Source organism: Salvia hispanica, chromosome 5 (genome assembly GCF_023119035.1).
Source record: "Salvia hispanica cultivar TCC Black 2014 chromosome 5, UniMelb_Shisp_WGS_1.0, whole genome shotgun sequence".
Classification (NCBI taxonomy): domain Eukaryota; kingdom Viridiplantae; phylum Streptophyta; class Magnoliopsida; order Lamiales; family Lamiaceae; genus Salvia; species Salvia hispanica.
In genome coordinates this window covers 7,686,510-7,704,391 of record NC_062969.1, presented here as the reverse complement: position 1 = coordinate 7,704,391, position 17,882 = coordinate 7,686,510, and the positions used below count along the sequence as shown (strand labels likewise).

The 17,882-nt window shown below is 37.6% G+C and overlaps 1 protein-coding gene, 1 non-coding gene and 1 pseudogene across 2 annotated transcripts; 2 read left to right on the top strand and 1 right to left on the bottom strand.

Moving 5' to 3' along the window:
- Positions 1 to 1,777: 1,777 nt before the first annotated feature.
- On the bottom strand, positions 1,778 to 4,529 carry LOC125186104 (annotated as a pseudogene).
- Positions 4,530 to 7,695: 3,166 nt separating this feature from the next.
- LOC125189322 lies at positions 7,696 to 15,599 on the top strand. Its single transcript, XM_048086608.1, has 4 exons — positions 7,696 to 7,940; positions 12,977 to 13,330; positions 13,630 to 13,743; positions 15,435 to 15,599. Exons 1-4 carry the CDS (start codon positions 7,758 to 7,760, stop codon positions 15,597 to 15,599), a joined length of 816 nt encoding a protein of 271 aa, XP_047942565.1. The 5' UTR covers positions 7,696 to 7,757.
- On the top strand, positions 8,923 to 9,055 carry LOC125191427. Its single transcript, XR_007171111.1, has one exon. It is a non-coding gene; the product is annotated as a small nucleolar RNA Z247 (small nucleolar RNA).
- Positions 15,600 to 17,882: the final 2,283 nt, after the last annotated feature.

The window sequence follows — 17,882 nt, the reverse complement described above, 5'->3', positions numbered from 1 at the left end:
TCATTTAATAATGCACATTTTCATTCTAATAATGCACAACGGCTAATAATGCAATATTATAGACTAATAATGCACATTTTTATTCTAATAATGCACAACAACTAATAATGCAACATTATAGACTAATAATGCATTGATCACAACCATCCAATTCAAGGATCCAAGGGCTGAGATTAAGAAGGAAATAGGACACTTAGGATGCAAAGGAGCCTAACACACCCCTATATATATATATATATATATATATATTTATATTGTACAACATATTAATAATAAACCTGATGAAATCCTTTGAGAGGAGTTAGATTGACACCAATATCAGCAATACAATACATAGTATGAGTATCATATGTGTAGAATTGAGTATATCGTCTTAGACAATTCTCCATATCACTTGCAAGAGCTTTTGCAAGAGGATAGCTTAAAATAAATTCAGCCCCACCAAAACCTTGGTTAAAGGAGTACCAATAATTCGCCATGATACGTTCTGATTGTCCCCCAAGATAATAGTATTTCCGATGATCGAATCCTCTAAGAATGTCGATCATATTATCCACGAAAAAAATAGAGTCGTCATCCCCCATCACGACCCACCTAATGTTTGCATCGCGCATATCCCGCACCACCTCCATGATCCCGTGGACCATGCGAATATATATGTTGGGAGTCGTGCATTGTTCTCTTGCAATAACTTCGTTAGATTGTCCGAGACCCTAGAGGGGGGCAAGGCGTCGGACCAAGGCATAAGGTCTCCTGTTGGAGCCTCGTCCAGGTACAAAACTCCACGTGTCACATTAGGCCTCCACCATGACTCTATGTACTCTTTCCTATAATGCAATGTCTTCTTGGACCCTATGAGACCAAAAATGACGTGGTTGAAATTTGTCCGGGGCTCTGTCATAGGAACAAAGAATTTGGATGTGTGGTAGTCATTTGGAAGATAAACAAAAATTAAATATGTAAAAAGGCCAAAAATGAATAGGAGATTGCGCACATTTTTTACACCTAAGCTCAGCAATGGTAATGAGAAAGTCATTGATTTCAAAAATATGACACTTGAATGTAGGGCAATCCATTTAAATAGTACTAGTAGTAATTACTATTGTTCCACACAAGGTCCTTTAATTTTATTAATTTTTTTTCCTATTTTGTGAGAAATGTTTCATATTTCATTTAAATAAATAATAATAATCATATATGGGTATAAAACAATTAAATATAGAAAAATTACTAACAAATCTATAAATTTGGGAATAAATCAATGCACGTGCATGTTTGATGTTTATGATAATATACTATCTAAAATGAAAATTGGAGCACGTATAATAGAAGAATAAGTATATTAGTCAAATTTTGTAATTTTTGAAATAAGTCAATATCAAATTTATATTTCATACCTTTCACATTTCATATATGTACATTTATTATAAATCATAGATCTATTTACAAAATATCATCACAATTTTTAATATAAGATACACATAATATATACTCCATACATTATTATAGCTAGTACTGATCCATATCATTGTCCCTCCATTCCAATTATCAATCAAAATGAGGTATCCTAGTTTTAATCAATACAATAGATAGGTCTTACATTTAACTATCACTTTCATCTTACATTCTATTATAAAATTAATTATATAAAAGTGGGACACAGATTCAATTATTTTTTTCTATTCACTTTCCTCTATATTTTTAAAACTTAACCGTGCACGGAACTCAAACGAAACTCATATACGCGGATGGGTAAGTAGTTTTTAGCCAATTTAGGCTACCACGGTTTAAGGTCTGTGACGGGCCCCGCAGTCCAGTTCAAGAAGGGCTCCCCGGGCTTCAAGAAGGCGTCGTCACAGTGGTGCAGCTTACGAGCAAGTCCATTCAAGATCTGATGGAAAGCATCTCCCAGCTGAGCAGGCTGCGGGAACAACATGGCTTGTTTCATGGATGTATTGGCGAGCAGCCACTGTTTCCTCAATATCACATCAATGGGGATTGAGGTGAGGATCGTGTCGAGCTTAGGTACGTTGATACGCTCAGATTTTGCACTGTTTTAAGGCCACTATTTGGTCCGTTTTTAATGTCAAAGTCGCATTACATGTCCATTATTTGCATATTTTATACATTTTGGTATTTTGACGTGTTTTGTGAGAAATGTGCATATTTGAGCCGAAAAAGGAAGTCAAAACGCAAAGTCTGGAAATCTGGAGTTTCAGGCGGCGACCGCCGGCGCCCGGCAACCTACAATCTGCAGCGGTCCGCCTCGAAAATTTTGTGCTGGAAACGAAGTCTCGTCCGGCGACCGCCGGAGAATGCGTGGCGGCCCGCCACCAATGAGTCAGAGACTCTGGATAGCTGTGTGGCGACCGCCGGCCGAAGTGCGGCGGCCCGCCGTGAAAAGCGGCGAATCAGATTTGACCTAGATTTCCCTCAAAGATTTACAATATTTTGCAGATCTTTTCTTTCTAGGATGAGGAGAGACTTTTCCCTATAAATAAGCCCTCAAGCTTTATCAAAACAAATCCTCTTTTTGCAACATATTTTCCAGAGATTAAAAGCTAGAATACTTCATCGTGCAAGGAGTTGAAGAAGGATTCAAGAGCATCAAAACGACAAGGATTCAACCTACGGGTTTTATTAGCTTTAGTTTTATGTTCCAATTGTTTTCCCTTCAATCTATGTGTTTAGATTATTACATCATGTGTAACTAAATTCATAGGATTCTAGGGATGTGTTAGTAACGATTTTGGTTATACAATTCCTTTTTCTATTTAATATCCGTTTTGTTTTTACTTTGTTTCTTCCCTAAGTTAATCTTGACGCTTCACGTTTGAGTGACACATTCTGTGCTGATCTAATATAACTTGCTTCATAATTGTGAGAGGATTCTAGCGAGTTAGGTCCACTTAGTTGACACTACAATTAGTTTTCCTTAAAACGGCACTGTTAATTGAGATTGAGGACTTTCAAGGGTCCTAGGAGCTTTGGGGAGTTACATATTTAGGATTGACAACCTTAATGTTAGTAACCAACGTTTGCATCGCATGAGCATAAACTAGGTGACTCGTCCTATCAAAGTATTAACTGTGTTAGGGTATTGTAGTTTGGAATTTGTATAACCATAACTGTGAACGCATATCCCTGGAATTCCCTTATCTCTTTACTTTTATCTCTGTGATTTATTTGCAATCAGTTGTTTACTGCTTTCACTTGCTTTCAGTTTTCAAAATTCTCAAAAACCCTTTAGTTCTCCAGATAGTAATTGAGTTTTGGTAGTTGGTTGATAGACATTCTGTGTTTGTTTTTCCCATCTTCGATATCCGGTACTGACCTTTAGCTATACTATTCCTACTATGTATACTTGCAGATAATAATAGTGGTAAAAAGTAGTGCATCATACGTCTCTCTCGTGGACGAAAACTCTGATGTTCTCCCACGGGATGGCGTCCGCGAAGGGGAGTCCAATTTGGTCCGCGATGCTGACGGGGATGCACCCGAAGAACACGGCCTCCACGAGGCGGGGGCTCCACAGCGCCCACCCGAGTGGGCAGAGGCAGAAGATGGTTCGCTGCATGTCCTCGTAGTAGGTGAGAGTGTGCTTTGTTGAGATGTCGAACAGAGGGTTATTTTTGAAGTTCTCCCACACCAATGCTCGCGCCCCTCGTGCGTAGTATCCGCCTTGGGGGTCGTTCCTGGCGTCATAAAACAGACCACGGAAGTAGACGAAGATGGCTCGAGGAGTGGTTGAAGGGATCACATGGGTTTGCATTTTTTGTGGGGGAGCGTAGGGCGGGATCATGATCGAGCCCTCCCTTTGGCACACGTGGTTCCGTTGTCCAAACGTTTGAACCAACGTGGCACGCTCCAGCCCAGCGACGGAAGAATCCCCCTCTCAACCGCTATGTCCTCTTATAAATGTCAGGATAACTACAATAAGAGTTCAACGATGCACACTCAAATTTTATATTAGTATGATAATATCCGATTTGGGACTAATAAAGCGGATGTTGCACTTATATATTGTTTGCAAATTTTATAACAGGTACTACTATTATCTTACTTGATAGTGGAATCAGGCACCGAAGTCGTGGGGCACGATGAAGAAGTGGTCGGCGCCTTGGGTCCGGTTCCAATAACCCGAGGTGGTGGAAATGAGTTGGATGGCGCTCCTCATGACGCGGGGCGACTTGAAGGGCAAGGGGAGGTCGTCTCTGGTGAGGTCACGGGTGGTGTAGACGGGGACGTAGAACCAGTTGGCTTCTTGGGGATTGAGAGTGCGGACGGGGCTGGATAAGAGGAAACGGTGCATGTATATCTCAGCTGTAAACATATGGTGGAGGCATCTCTCCTCCTTTTCTACCATCTTCTTGTTGTATTTGCTAGGGAGTTTGTACACAAACACTTTTAGCCTTCCCACTGGATCATCTTCCAAGACATCAATCTTTGTCATTTGGATACAAAACGACTGTCTTTTGGTGATACTGAAAATAGAGATTTTTATCGGAGATTCTCTCGGTTTTCTAACTCCTTTGAGCTTGAAAGTTTCAGCCCTAAAAAAAGATCCAAGAAATTAAGAAACATATTATCAAAGCACGACTCAGATTCCTCATTTCTGAATCAACAGAGCTGAAATGTGATACCTTTTTAGCACGGAAATTAGTGAATTAATCACCAATTTATAAATGCCAATAATGAGTGAGAAAAGGAGGGAACTTTTGTTATAGTTAGGATGTTACTACAAGAAACACTTTTCTTTCTCACTTTACAATAAAATTGGAATCTTGATTCAAGTGTTTTATCGTTGAACATTTACAACTTAGTCACAACTTTCACGAATTCAGAAGTTACTTGTAGTACATGTATAAAAGTCTTTTTAAAAACTTAATAGCTTCTGTAAAAATAAAATGTCTATTTCAAGAAATAAAAAGAGTACCAAGTACAAATCAACCGAAAGACTAATTAATCTTGGTATGAGGATAATTAAGCAAATCTTTACTAACTTTTTTAATGGAAAAGTTGTGGATGGCATGTCTCAGAAACATTAAGTTTCATTCAATAGTTTGATCGATGATTTATCAAAATATATATGTTTGCAGTTGGCATGTCTCACAAACTTGAAATTAATTACATAGACGTATTAGGGTTATTGCCGAAACATTTAGGTGTCGTTTGGTTGCTATGACTAATTAATTATCAGTATAATTTTACAAATCGAACAACTCTTTAGTATATTGATTTTAACAGATAAACATATACACAGATTAATTGTAAATGTGATATGCCAAGCTGGTAGTAGTGACCAATATTTATTTTAGGGTTAATAGTCATTTAAATCACGAAATTTTGTCAAATTCTGATTTGTCCTATGAACTTTAAAATTGAAATATTATTATTGAATCACGAAATATCAATTTTTCTCCAGTCTCATCCATGCATCAAATGTTGTCTTTTAACGATATTCAAAAGGACGTGTTTCACTAAAATAAGTTTTTTTTTCTTTTATATTCATTTTTTTTCTCATTTCTTTTACAAAAGAAAATGCAGATTAGTGAGGGAAATAGTGACGGCATGTTGTACCTTCACTAATTAGTGGTGAAACGCTTTCGTCACGAATAGTGACAGACTAGTCTGTCACTAATATGAACTTACAAGCGCAGCCACCTAAGTTTTCCGTCAGTGTGGATGTTAGTAATTTAGGGACAATATCCTCACTAATATTTTTTGTCACAAGCTTTATAGTTACGGGTTCTATGCGACACTAATATGTCACTAGCCTTGTTTAGTGATGTTTCTGTCACTAAATGACGAGTTTTTTTGTAGAACTTATTTTATTGATATTTGTCGTTTTTAACCTTGCAAAAAGATGTCAATTTGTACATGGATGAGACAATTGAGAAAAATTGAAACTTCGTGATATAATATTTGAAAATTCATGAGACAGACCAGAATTTGACCAAATTTCATTTTTAAAATGACTATTATTCCTTTATTTTATTCCTTAATACACCAACAGTAATGGAATTGAGGAAGTGGAGTATTAGTTCTCTCGATGACCATGTCTTCTTAAGTTTTAAAGTCGTCAATTTACATAATTCCATGAGCAGCGTGATTCAATAATTTTTGGCATGGCTTCACCTGCCAAATGAAACTTCTTCATGAACTAAAATAGAAAATTAACTGAACTTTTATAAAGAAATGAAAAGATTCCTACCTTTATGGCCATATATATATTAAGATCAAGCTAAGGTCACGAATCTGTTGTCTTTACCCTTCTGCTTACTTTGAATCCCCACCTAGTCTGGACTTAAAACTGTGTTGTATTCACAAAAGCTAATCGAATCAATCCATTCGATTTGGAAAAAATATAATATAGCATAATTATAGGGTACGAGTTAGTTAATTTCTTATTTGTTGTAAATTTTTGGTTATGATCCTATTTTTTCCATACATTTTATCATGGATTTTAAGCTAAATTGATGTCTCTAGCTAGCACCTTAACATACTTTATGAAATATTATAAATACTCTCATAATACATTGAACTTTTGTATCTTTACTAGCTAATAATTCATATTAAATTATTTATTTTTATAAATGAATAAATCAATTAATTTTAGATATACACTTTCGATCTCCAATACGTCTTTTTTTATGTCTCATGCTTTAAGGAAGGTGAAGAAATATGAATTAAAAAAGTTATTGAAATGTGAGATTGATTTTTATAGTTTTATAAAGAGATATTAGTCGAATAAGTTAACGGAATGTGATGTCTAAGTAAAATGAGGCTAGTAACGGCGGACAAATAAAAATGAGAAATATAATTGCGGACCGAGATTATGGGGTAATATTTATTTAATTTTATCATCCAAAAACTTTAATTATATTTTATCGACTACTACATTTTAAATGCTTTTTGTATAATTATTTAATATAGATAAAGAGATAAACCATCATCGATTTGGGCCCGCTCTGATACCATATTAGAAATGGGCCACTCACCCCTTAAAAGGCCTCATAAGGGGGAGGGTTATCCACACTTATATAGAGAAGCTAGGATCATCACCAAGTCGATGTGGGAGAATTGAGAGAATTTGAGAGAATTTAACACGCCCCCTCACGTGTGGGCCGGAAAGGACATCGGTCTTCCATCACGTGGGTAGGCAATGCAAGAGATAAGAGAGAACCATCATCGATGTGGGCCGAAAAGGACATCGGTCTTCCACTCGTGAGGTAGATAAGAAATAAAGAGAAATTCATCATCGACTTGGGTCCGCTCTGATACCATATTAGAAATGGGCCACTCACCCCTTAAACTCTTACTAATTTTAATGCTTTTTGTATAATATTTATTTAAGTATACATGGGAAAATGATCCAAATAAGAATGCATCTAAATCCAGAAATGCAGCCCAAGTCTCGGCCGATTAGATGATCTAATGGTCAATAATTAACCAAAAATACGCAAGGTAAAACTGGTCCGATCGATTGAGTCGTGGGATCAATAATCTCGTCAATTGGCTTATCGATATCAAATTGATTACCCATAACAACTTCCAGGAAGTTACATTCCAAACATATAACATAGCAGGAAAAATCAACACAGATTGCCAAACAACAAGTCAATAAATATAAATTTCCAAATTGATGGCCAAATCACATGACTTTTCCTCCTCCCTTCATTTTTGTGAATGAAATTCATCACAGTTTCCATTTTCAATAAACGCAACTACACAGAATATCTCCATAATCGTACTTCATGATCAAATCCCAGATGGAGAAAACTTTGAATCAAGAAGTAGAAGAAAAGAAAGAAGAAACATTTTACTCTCCCAATTGTATAGAGGAGAAAAATGAAGAGATGCAAAGCAATGGTGATGATGAAAAGAAGAAGATTCATCAATTGAGAGAGTTAGCTGCAAAGCAAGATCCAGCTTGCAAGGTATGTTGTAGTATGTTAGCACACAATCTTCAAAGCATGAGAGCCATGATACACAAAGCCTTGTGTGCTCTGTCCCAAATGCAACCAAACAAAGATGTCTACATGGAAGTGAAACTTACAGCTTTGAATGCATTGATCCAGCTCATCTCAACAAAGTTACTCCAAAGGATAAGGTGGAATATAAGCAGCTCGTAACTGATTGTAACTGATAAGAGCTGAGCTTTATAACTGATATAAACTTGCATCCTTTTGTATTTTGTATTTAGTGATTGTAACTTCCCTTTCTAGATCCTTCGATCAGTTTGTATAAAGCTGATTTCCTTCATGTAATATGCGATCAAAAAGTGAATAAAAAAATCTCTCTTTTCAAAGAGCATTTTTCGTATTTTCCTAACATGGTATCACTCGCCTAGGTTCTGATCCTTTCTCACCTCCCTCATTTCTTGTCCCTGCTTTATCTCTAATGGCTTCCAGCACTGAATCTGATTTCACCTCCCCTCCCTTATCCTCTGTGATTCCTTCTTCCACTCCATTCTTCTCCAACACTCCTCCTCTCTCTATAAAGCTCACTCCCAACAACTTTCTCATATGGAGCCAAGAAATTTTGGCAACCATTGCAGGCTATGGCCTTGAAGGATATCTCTCCGGCAATCAAGAAATTCCTCCTCCTCTCATCGAAGGTACTGATTCTTCTCCATCTCAAGCGAATCCCGCTTTTCTGGCTTGGTATCGCCAAGACCAGCTTCTTTCAGCTTGGATACAAGGCTCCCTCTTGGAAAGCACTATGATTCTTATTGTTGGACTCAAGTCCAGTAAGGACATTTGGGAAACTATTGAGTCGAGCTTCGCCAGCCAATCAAAAGCAAAAGTCATGCACTACAAGCTACAACTCCAAACCTTCAAGAGGAACAACCTCTCGATGCAAGAATATCTCAACAAAATCAAGTCTTTCTGCGACATTCTCAGCTCCGCCGGTTGTATTGTCTCTGAAGAGGATCATATTCTTCATATCCTTACTGGTCTTGGCTCCGAGTATGATCCCATTATGGTCACGGTCACCTCGAGGGGTAGTTGGACTGTTCCAGACGTGAGTGCCCTCTTGTTGAGCTTTGAATCGCGACTTGAGGCTGCTCGCTCTTCCTCAATCAACACTGACGGTTCTCCTTCAGCTCATATTGCATACACCACTCCTCGCAATGATAATAGACCCCATATGCCTAGAAATAATGGTCTCTTATCTAACTTTCGCGGAGGGCGTGGTCGTGGCAGAATTAATAATGGTCGCCTTACTTGCCAACTCTGCCATAAACCGGGACACTCCGCGGACCGCTGTTGGAATAGGTTCGATCAAGGCTTCTCTCCTCAAGCTAATTCCAGGCCTTTTCTCCCTACTCCCAACTTTCAGCAATCAGCTCCTTCTGCTAATCTGGTTCATTCCCGACCACATCATGGATATCAGATTCCACCTCGTTCTCAACCTGCCTCATCTCATCCACCTTCTGAGTTCAACCTTGATGCTTCATCCATCACCTCATGGTATCCTGATTCTGGTGCTACAAACCACGTCTCAAATGACTTCACCACTCTCAACACAGCCACCGAATATCAAGGAGGTAACTCTCTTCTTTTAGGCAATGGTGTTGGCATCAACATTGCTCACATTGGCAGCTCTCATTTTAAATCATCTCCTCATCCTGCATCAAAATCTCTTTTTCTCCATAATCTTCTTCATGTTCCCCATATCCATAAAAATCTTTTAAGTGTTTCTCAATTCGCATTTGATAATGATGTCTACTTTGAGTTTCACTCCAACTTTTTCCTTGTCAAGGACCGAGCCACCAAAAAAGTAATCCTCAAGGGCACGCTTGAGAACGGACTCTATCACTTCCATCTTCACAAAGTCAAGTCCTCCATGTCTTCCTGTAACTCTCATTCCTAACAACATAAGAGCAGCTCCTGTGTTTCTGATAGCATATACTGCTCCTCTTCAGCTAATTCACACAGATTTATGGAGACCATCTCCTGTAAAATCCCGTAATAGCTTTTCATACTACATCACTTTCATCGATCAATTTACAAGATTCTCTTGGATCTATTTTTTGAAAGCTAAAAGTGAAGTAGAGGGACTTTTCAAACACTTCAAAGCTGTTGTTGAGAACCAATTTAATCTTAAAATTAAAATGGTTCAAAGTGATTGGGGTGGGGAATATAGAAGTCTTACAAAGTTCTTCCATGATTCTAGAATCCATCAAAGATTATCTTGCCTCTACACTCCCCAGCAAAACGGCTTAGTTGAAAGGAAGAATAGACATGTCTGGCTTACCCTCAATACATTGGGATGATGCATTCTCTTCAGCCATTTATATCATAAATCGACTCCCTACAAAACCTCTCAACTTCAACTCTCCCTTTGAGATTCTACATCATTCCAAGCCTAACTATAATAACAGAGAGTTTTCGGTTGCCTCTGCTATCCATTCTTGAGACCATACAATCACCACAAATTAGAGTTTAGATCATCCCCTGCTACATTTCTTGGCTATAGCAGCAATCACAAAGGTTACAAGGTTCTCCTTGACAATGGGAAGGTTATCATATCACGAGATGTGATTTTTGATGAATCAACTTTTCCTCACCTATCCAAATCCTCTCCATCTTCCCAGATATCTCATTCTCCGTTCCTTCACTCCTCTCACGGTTCTCTCTAATCCACCACAAATCTGGCACCATCTTCTTCCTCCTCTTTGTCTTCCTCAGCATCACCTATTCCCCTTATCCCTCCTTCCCCCTCCAATGAATCATCTTCTACCTCAACTTCTCCCTCTGTGCCCCTTGTTTATCCTCCCCCCTCTGATGATACATCATCTCCCTCAGCTAACTCTTCTCTCAATGCTCATTAACCTCCTTCATCTTCCTCTGATCACTCTACTTGTGCATCTCCTCCACCCAATCAAAATAAAGTTGTTGGTCATCCAATGGTGACTCGTTCTAAAGCCGGCATTTTCAAGCCCAAGGCTCTTCTTGTTCTTCTCCCTCACTCTTCTCTCCCTAGGTCCGCCATGGTAGCCCTTTTAATTCCAGTTTGGAAACAGGCGATGCTCGATGAATTTCTAGCCCTATTGCGAAACAAAACATGGATACTAACCATACTTCCTCCGGGAAAAAATATTCTTGGTTGTTCTTGGATTTTCAGGTTAAAAAAGCTTGCAGATGGTAGCATTGCTCGGCACAAGGCTCGCCTCGTGGCTCAAGGTTTCTCTCAAGAGCCGGGATTCGACTACACCGAAACATTTAGCCCGGTTGTTAAACCCACAACAATCCGGCTAATTCTTTCTATTGTTGTCTCTGCTGGCTGGAAAATTAAACACTTGGATGTGAACAACGCTTTCCTTCATGGTGATTTAGAGGAAGAAATCTACATGAAGCAGCCCCTCGGCTTCGAACAGGGTGGCCCTCACCTCGTTTGCAAACTCAACAAAGCCATCTACAGCTTAAAACAAGCTTCACGCTCTTGGTTCGTCATTGTTCAAGCTGCACTTTTGTCTCTTGGCTTCACCCAATCCATGGCCGACACTTCACTCTTCTTCCGCTCACGTGGTTCAGAGGTTACTTATCTTCTCATCTATGTTGATGATATGTTGATAACAGGCATCTCTCCTTCTGTTATCAGCCAGGTCATCGATTGTCTAAGCAAGCAGTTTTCTCTTAAAGACTTGGGTGAAGTTATTCACTTCCTCGGTGTTGATGTTGCACGTACTAAACATGGTCTACACCTGAGCCAAGGTGCTTAGATCCGAGACATTCTTGATAGAGTTAAAATACAGGACGCTAAAGGTTATCCAACTCCCATGCTTGCCAACCTTAAATTATCTAAAAATGATGGGAATTCCACCATTGACGGAAAACTCTACAGGAGCACGGTTGGTGCTTTGCAGTATGCTACCCTCACACGACCAGAAATCAGCTATTCGGTGAACAAAGTCGGCCAATTTATGGCTTCTCCATTGGATACCCACTAGAAAGCAGTCAAGCGCATTTTGCGCTACCTTGCCAGCTCAGTTGACTACGGACTCCATGTGCAACCGTCTAATTCTTCTTTGACTGCCTTCTCTGACTCGGATTGGGCCTCTGATCTTGATGATCGTCGCTCAGTCTCTGGCTACTGTGTTTTTTATGGCAAGAATCTGATTTCTTGGTGCTCAAAGAAGCAACCAATCGTCTCACGTTCCAGCACTGAGGCTGAATATCGAAGCCTTGCTCAGACTGTTTGTAAAGTTCAATGGGTTTCATCTTTACTTCATGAACTTGGTATTCGGTGCTCTTCTACCCCTGTCATTTAGGTCGACAACATTAGTACGATTGCATTAGCAAGTAATCCGGTTCTTCATGCACACTCCAAGCATATTGAGTTAGATATCCACTTCGTCCGAGATAAAGTTCGTGCTAAGATGATTGACCTTCGTCATGTCCCTTCCTCTGATCAAACGGCTGATATTCTCACCAAACCTCTATCGTACCAATTCTTCTCACGCCTTCGGAATAAGTTGGGCATTTATCCTCGGTCTATGCTCGAATTGAGGGGGGATGTTAGCACACAATCTTTAAAGCATGAGAGCCATGATACACAAAGCCTTGTGTGCTCTGTCACAAATGCAACCAAACAAAGATGTCTATATGGAAGTGGAACTTGCAGCTTTGAATGCATTGATCCAGCTCATCTCAACAAAGTTACTCCAAAGGATAAGGTGGAATGTAAGCAACTCGTAACTGATTGTAACTGATAAGAGCTGAGCTTTATAACTGATATAAACTTGCATCATTTTGTATTCTGTATTTAGTGATTGTAACTTCCCTTTCTGGATCCTTCGATCAGTTTGTATAAAGCAGATTTCCTTCATGTAATATGCAATCAAAAAGTGAATAAAAAAATCTCTCTTTTCAAAGAGCATTTTTCGTCTTTTCCTAACATAGTAGCATGCTCTAAACACACACACACACATACAGAGCATGAGATAATGAAAAATGGAATTATGCAGGAAGTAGATGTAGCGACATTGAGAAGATTTCTTCGTGCTCATGATCTTGACATCGAGAAGGATTCTGCGATGCTGATCAAGTACATGGCATGGAGGCGAAAATTCGTCCCAAGAGGCTCGATTTCAGCATCTGAGGCTCCCAATCACATAGCACACAACAAGGTGTTTATGCAAGGCACGGATAAGAGAGGTTGTCCCGTTGCACCCGTTTTCGGTGCTAAGCATTTTCCCAGCAAAGGAACCTATGAAGAACTCAAAAATTACCCAGAAAGACTCAAGAAACTATTCTTTGTTCATGTATCGTACGTATTCATGACGTCATGGAAGATTGTGTACCCATTTGTTGACAAAAATGTATGGTGTATTAAAATAATCACATTTACCTCTTTCCGCTTAGTTGGTGGGGAAAGGACAATGATCTTGGAGATGAGATCACGTTTATATTGAGAAGCTGAAGAGCAAGGTGATAGGCCGCGAGGCATGGCTCGGGAGTAGGTGGTGAGGAATCCCATTGAGACCTTGTCAACTTTGTCAAAGAAGAAAACATGGGGGGCATGACATGAATCATTAGAAGGTAATCTCGTATTGAACTTATAAAACGGGCGTGAGGGTCTGGCCGGCCATGGCTTGAATGTCTCGAGGGGCTTTTGCAGGTGGCTTCGAGGCATGATTTGCTAGTATATGTGGGCGGAGTAGCCCCACGAAATGGAAAGGGACCAATTGCTCTGCTTGTGGTAGCAGATGGTCTGCTGCAGCATACGGGACTGGTTAGCCGTAGCCGCCTCCATGAGATGGCGTGTTGACTCGTGACGGTCCATGCCCGGGAATATTGATTTAACCGTGTGTAAATGATGGAGTGAGAGTAGTGGGGATTTTGGATGTGAAGATAAGAATCCAGAGAGGTCGTTGCGTAAATCGATCTACAAAAAGGGTATTAAATAAAATATTAGAGTAGAATAATTATATTATACGGAGACGTACCATATAATAATAATAATAATAATAATAATAATAATGTGTGTGAGTTGACCAAGCGATAAAAAAGTTAATGCCTGAGGTCTCATGTTCGAGCCCTCTATGACACGACCATTAAATTTAAATTCATTTTTATCCAAAAAAAAAAGCACTACTCTGTTTAACTAAGAAATGTTGATTTAAGTAAATTTCATCAAATTAGACCATCTATTGCAAGATTGTGTAACATCGTCTATTATATTACCCATGATCATGTTAGAATATTGTAATAAAAACCTACAATCTTGCTTCTAGAATTCATAAATTGTTATAACATGTAACTCGCATATAAGAGATGTTTAGAAAACTTTGTTAGCAAGAACTATGAGAGAGATATCTGATGAATTCCCTTATGAGGAGAGAGATTAACACCAATATCAGCAATACAAGACATAGTAATGGTATCAGCTGAAGTCAACTGAGCATATCGTCTAAGACAATTCTCCATATCACTTGCAAGAGGTTAGCTGAAAATAAATCCAGCCCCCCAAAAACCTTGGTTAAAGGAGAACCAATAATTGGTCATGATAAATTCCAAGTTACCCCCAAGATAATAGTACTTCCGATGGTCAAATCCACCAAGAACACCGATCATGTTCTCCACGAAGAAAATAAAGCCGTCGTCCCCCATCACGACCCACGTAAGGTTCGCATCCTGCATCTCCCTCACCACCTCCATGATCCCGTGGACCATGCGGATCATTATTGGGGCTTGTGCATTCAATGACGGACGCAAGATATAAAACCCGTGGGGTCGGATTCCAAAAAATTTAATAATCCTTATTTAATAATTTTAAAAAAATTTAAAATAATATACTAATATTTAAATATTTTTTAAAGAATTTTATATAAGTAATATTATGTTTTGTTATGCAAAGTAGTTGATTTCAACAAATATCCCCATCTATAATGAACACATTGGGATGGTTATTATTTCAAAGTATTTTTACTTTATAATTTCTATGTTATGTGATTTACTAATATTATCATGTAATTAAATTTGTAGTTTTTTAAAAGGTAGGAGTATATAATAAATTATGATAACAAATATAGCAAATTGTTTGTATCTACTGAAATTTCATAAATTATAGTAGTAATTATTAAAATAAGAAGAAAATTATAAAATTATGTGGTGCTATCACAAACTTAAATTTAGATTATGAATTATGATGATTTCCGCAAAAAATGAAGAATGATAATGAATTACTAGAATTCTTAGAAACCTCATTTACGAAGCCCAAATCCTCAACTCATTTTTAAGCTCAAATCTCAAAATACTAAATCTCAATAAATTAATATAGAACCAAATCACATACTATCTTCCCGACGATCGATGCATCTTCTTCCCACAAACTTCTCTACTGAATAATTATCCATCTTTCCTCTTTCTTTCAAATTGATCCACAACATTTCTCTTTTCTTCATTGTGTCTCTAATTTTTCAGTTTTTCACTGCCGTGGGGTCGGAGGTAGGGATTTTGAGGGTCAGAGGGTTGGGTAATGGCATATTCCGGTGGCATTCATGGACGGACGGTGAGATCGGTCGACCCCACTCGACCCCACCTGGGTCTGTCATTGCGTGCATTGGTCTCTTGCAAGAACTTCGTTAGGTCATCTGAGACCCTAAAAGGGGGCGAGGCATCAGACCAAGGCATGAGATCTTCTGTTGGGGCCTCGTCCAAGTACAAAACTCCACGTGTCACATTAGGCCTCCACCACGACTCTATATAGTGTTTCCTATCATCCCACGCCTTTCTCAGACCCTAGAAGTCCGAAAATGACACGGTTGAAATTTGCTCGGGGCTCTGCCATAGGAACAAAGAATTTGAATTTATGGTCGTCGCTTGAGAAGGAAAATAAATATTAAATATGCAAAAAGGTCAAAAATAAAGAAGAGTTTGCACGCATTTTTTTCACCTAAGTGCAAAACCGGTAATGAGATAGTCATTGATTTCGAAAATACGACACCGGTCTGTGTGGCAATCCATTTAAATGTAGTAATTACTACTAGTTGTCCACACACGGACTTGTTTTTCCAATTTTGTGACAACTGTTTCATATAGGTAATAATTTCATTATGTAAATAATTATAATCATATATGGCTATAACACAATTAAGTATAGAAAAATTACTGACAAATCTATAAATTTGGGAATAAATCAATGCACATGTTTCTGATAATATATCTAAAATGAAAATTGAAGTAATAAATGTTCATAACAAAAAGCTAAGTGTAGAAGAATAAGTATATTAGTAAAATTTTGTAATTATTGAAATAAATCAATATCAAATTTTATGTTTCATACCTTTGACATTTCATATATATATATATATATATATATATATAGAGGATCTTGTTAGGCTGAGATTATTTAGCTAAATTGAGAAATGAGATGCAATATGAGCCACTAATCCATAAGATTAAGAAAATGTCAACAAATACCAAATTATGTCAACAAGGGGGTATAATTGTAATTTTATTAATAAAAAAGTTGAAAACATAAAAACGTGTTTCAATCCAATTTCAAAAAGCTCTCTAAAACTCTGCTGAAATCTTCAAACCTTCATGCAATTCGAACCCCTTCAAAATCTGCAAAAACTCGGTAATCTTCACAATTCAAACCGTAAACATTCATACAGAGTTTTCTAGAATGACGATAGAAGAGCAAAATCGAAAAGAATCAGTTGAAACATCGATTGAAGTTGAATTGGCTGAAGCAGCGGTCGAAGAGAATCGGCATTCGAAATCGGCGACGGTTGAAGCGACTTCTTCAGGTTAAGAAATTGATTCAAATTTTAAGTATATTACTTCGATTTTGGTGTATTAAAACACATCTGGATTTCGATTTTTATGAATTCGATTCCTGCTGAATTTTTTTGTTGATTAACGATGGTAGAATTGGAAGAGATGGAAACGAACAATGCTGCTGAAAAAATGGAAGAGATCAAGCATTACCTTCCAGTTAAGGATTTGTTTAAATTTTGAAGATTATTGACATTTTATATACTAGTTATTGACATAGCTATAATATTATACTGTTAACAGTAGTGTATGCTTGTTTGAATAGGCGTTGACATAATTATATTAACATAATGTATGCTTGTTTGAATGACTGTTAGGATGACAGTAGAAAACATACAATTTTATGGTTGTAGTAGTATGTCAACAACTATTGACATTGTGTATACTTGTTTGAATGGCTGTTAGGATGGTTGTAGAAAACATATGTATAGTTGTAGTAGTATGTCAATAGCTATTGACATATTGTAAGCTTGTTTAAATAGTTGTTGACATAGTCATACTTATGTAATCAGAGTATGCTTGCCATAAACTTTATAAGATAATCGACAGGGTATGTCAACATTATAAACTTTAACTATTGACATAATAATAATGATAATAAGATAATTGTGATTGCTATATATAGGATATACGTGTTAATTGACAGAGTATAATTCATAAATGAACTTCTGTTAGTTGTGCTTGCTATATCTATTGACATATCTATAATAATATACTGTTGACATTGTCTTATTTTTGTAAACAGAGTATGCTTGCCATAAACTTTATAAGATAATCGAGAGGTTATGTCAACATTATAAACTTTAACTATTGACATAATAGTAATAAGATAATTGTTCTTACTATATATGGGAAATACCAGTTAATGACAGAGCATACTTAATGCCTGAAATTCTGTTAATTGTGCTTGGTATATCTACTGAAATAATTTTAGTAATATACATGCATTTGATGTCAACAGAGCACACTTGTTATTGTCATGATACTTTGTATAATTGATATAGATTTATTATGTTTGATTTTAAACCAGAAACCAGAAAAACATACAAGAGAAAAAGGAGTACCTCAATATTTCAGGATGAGCCGATG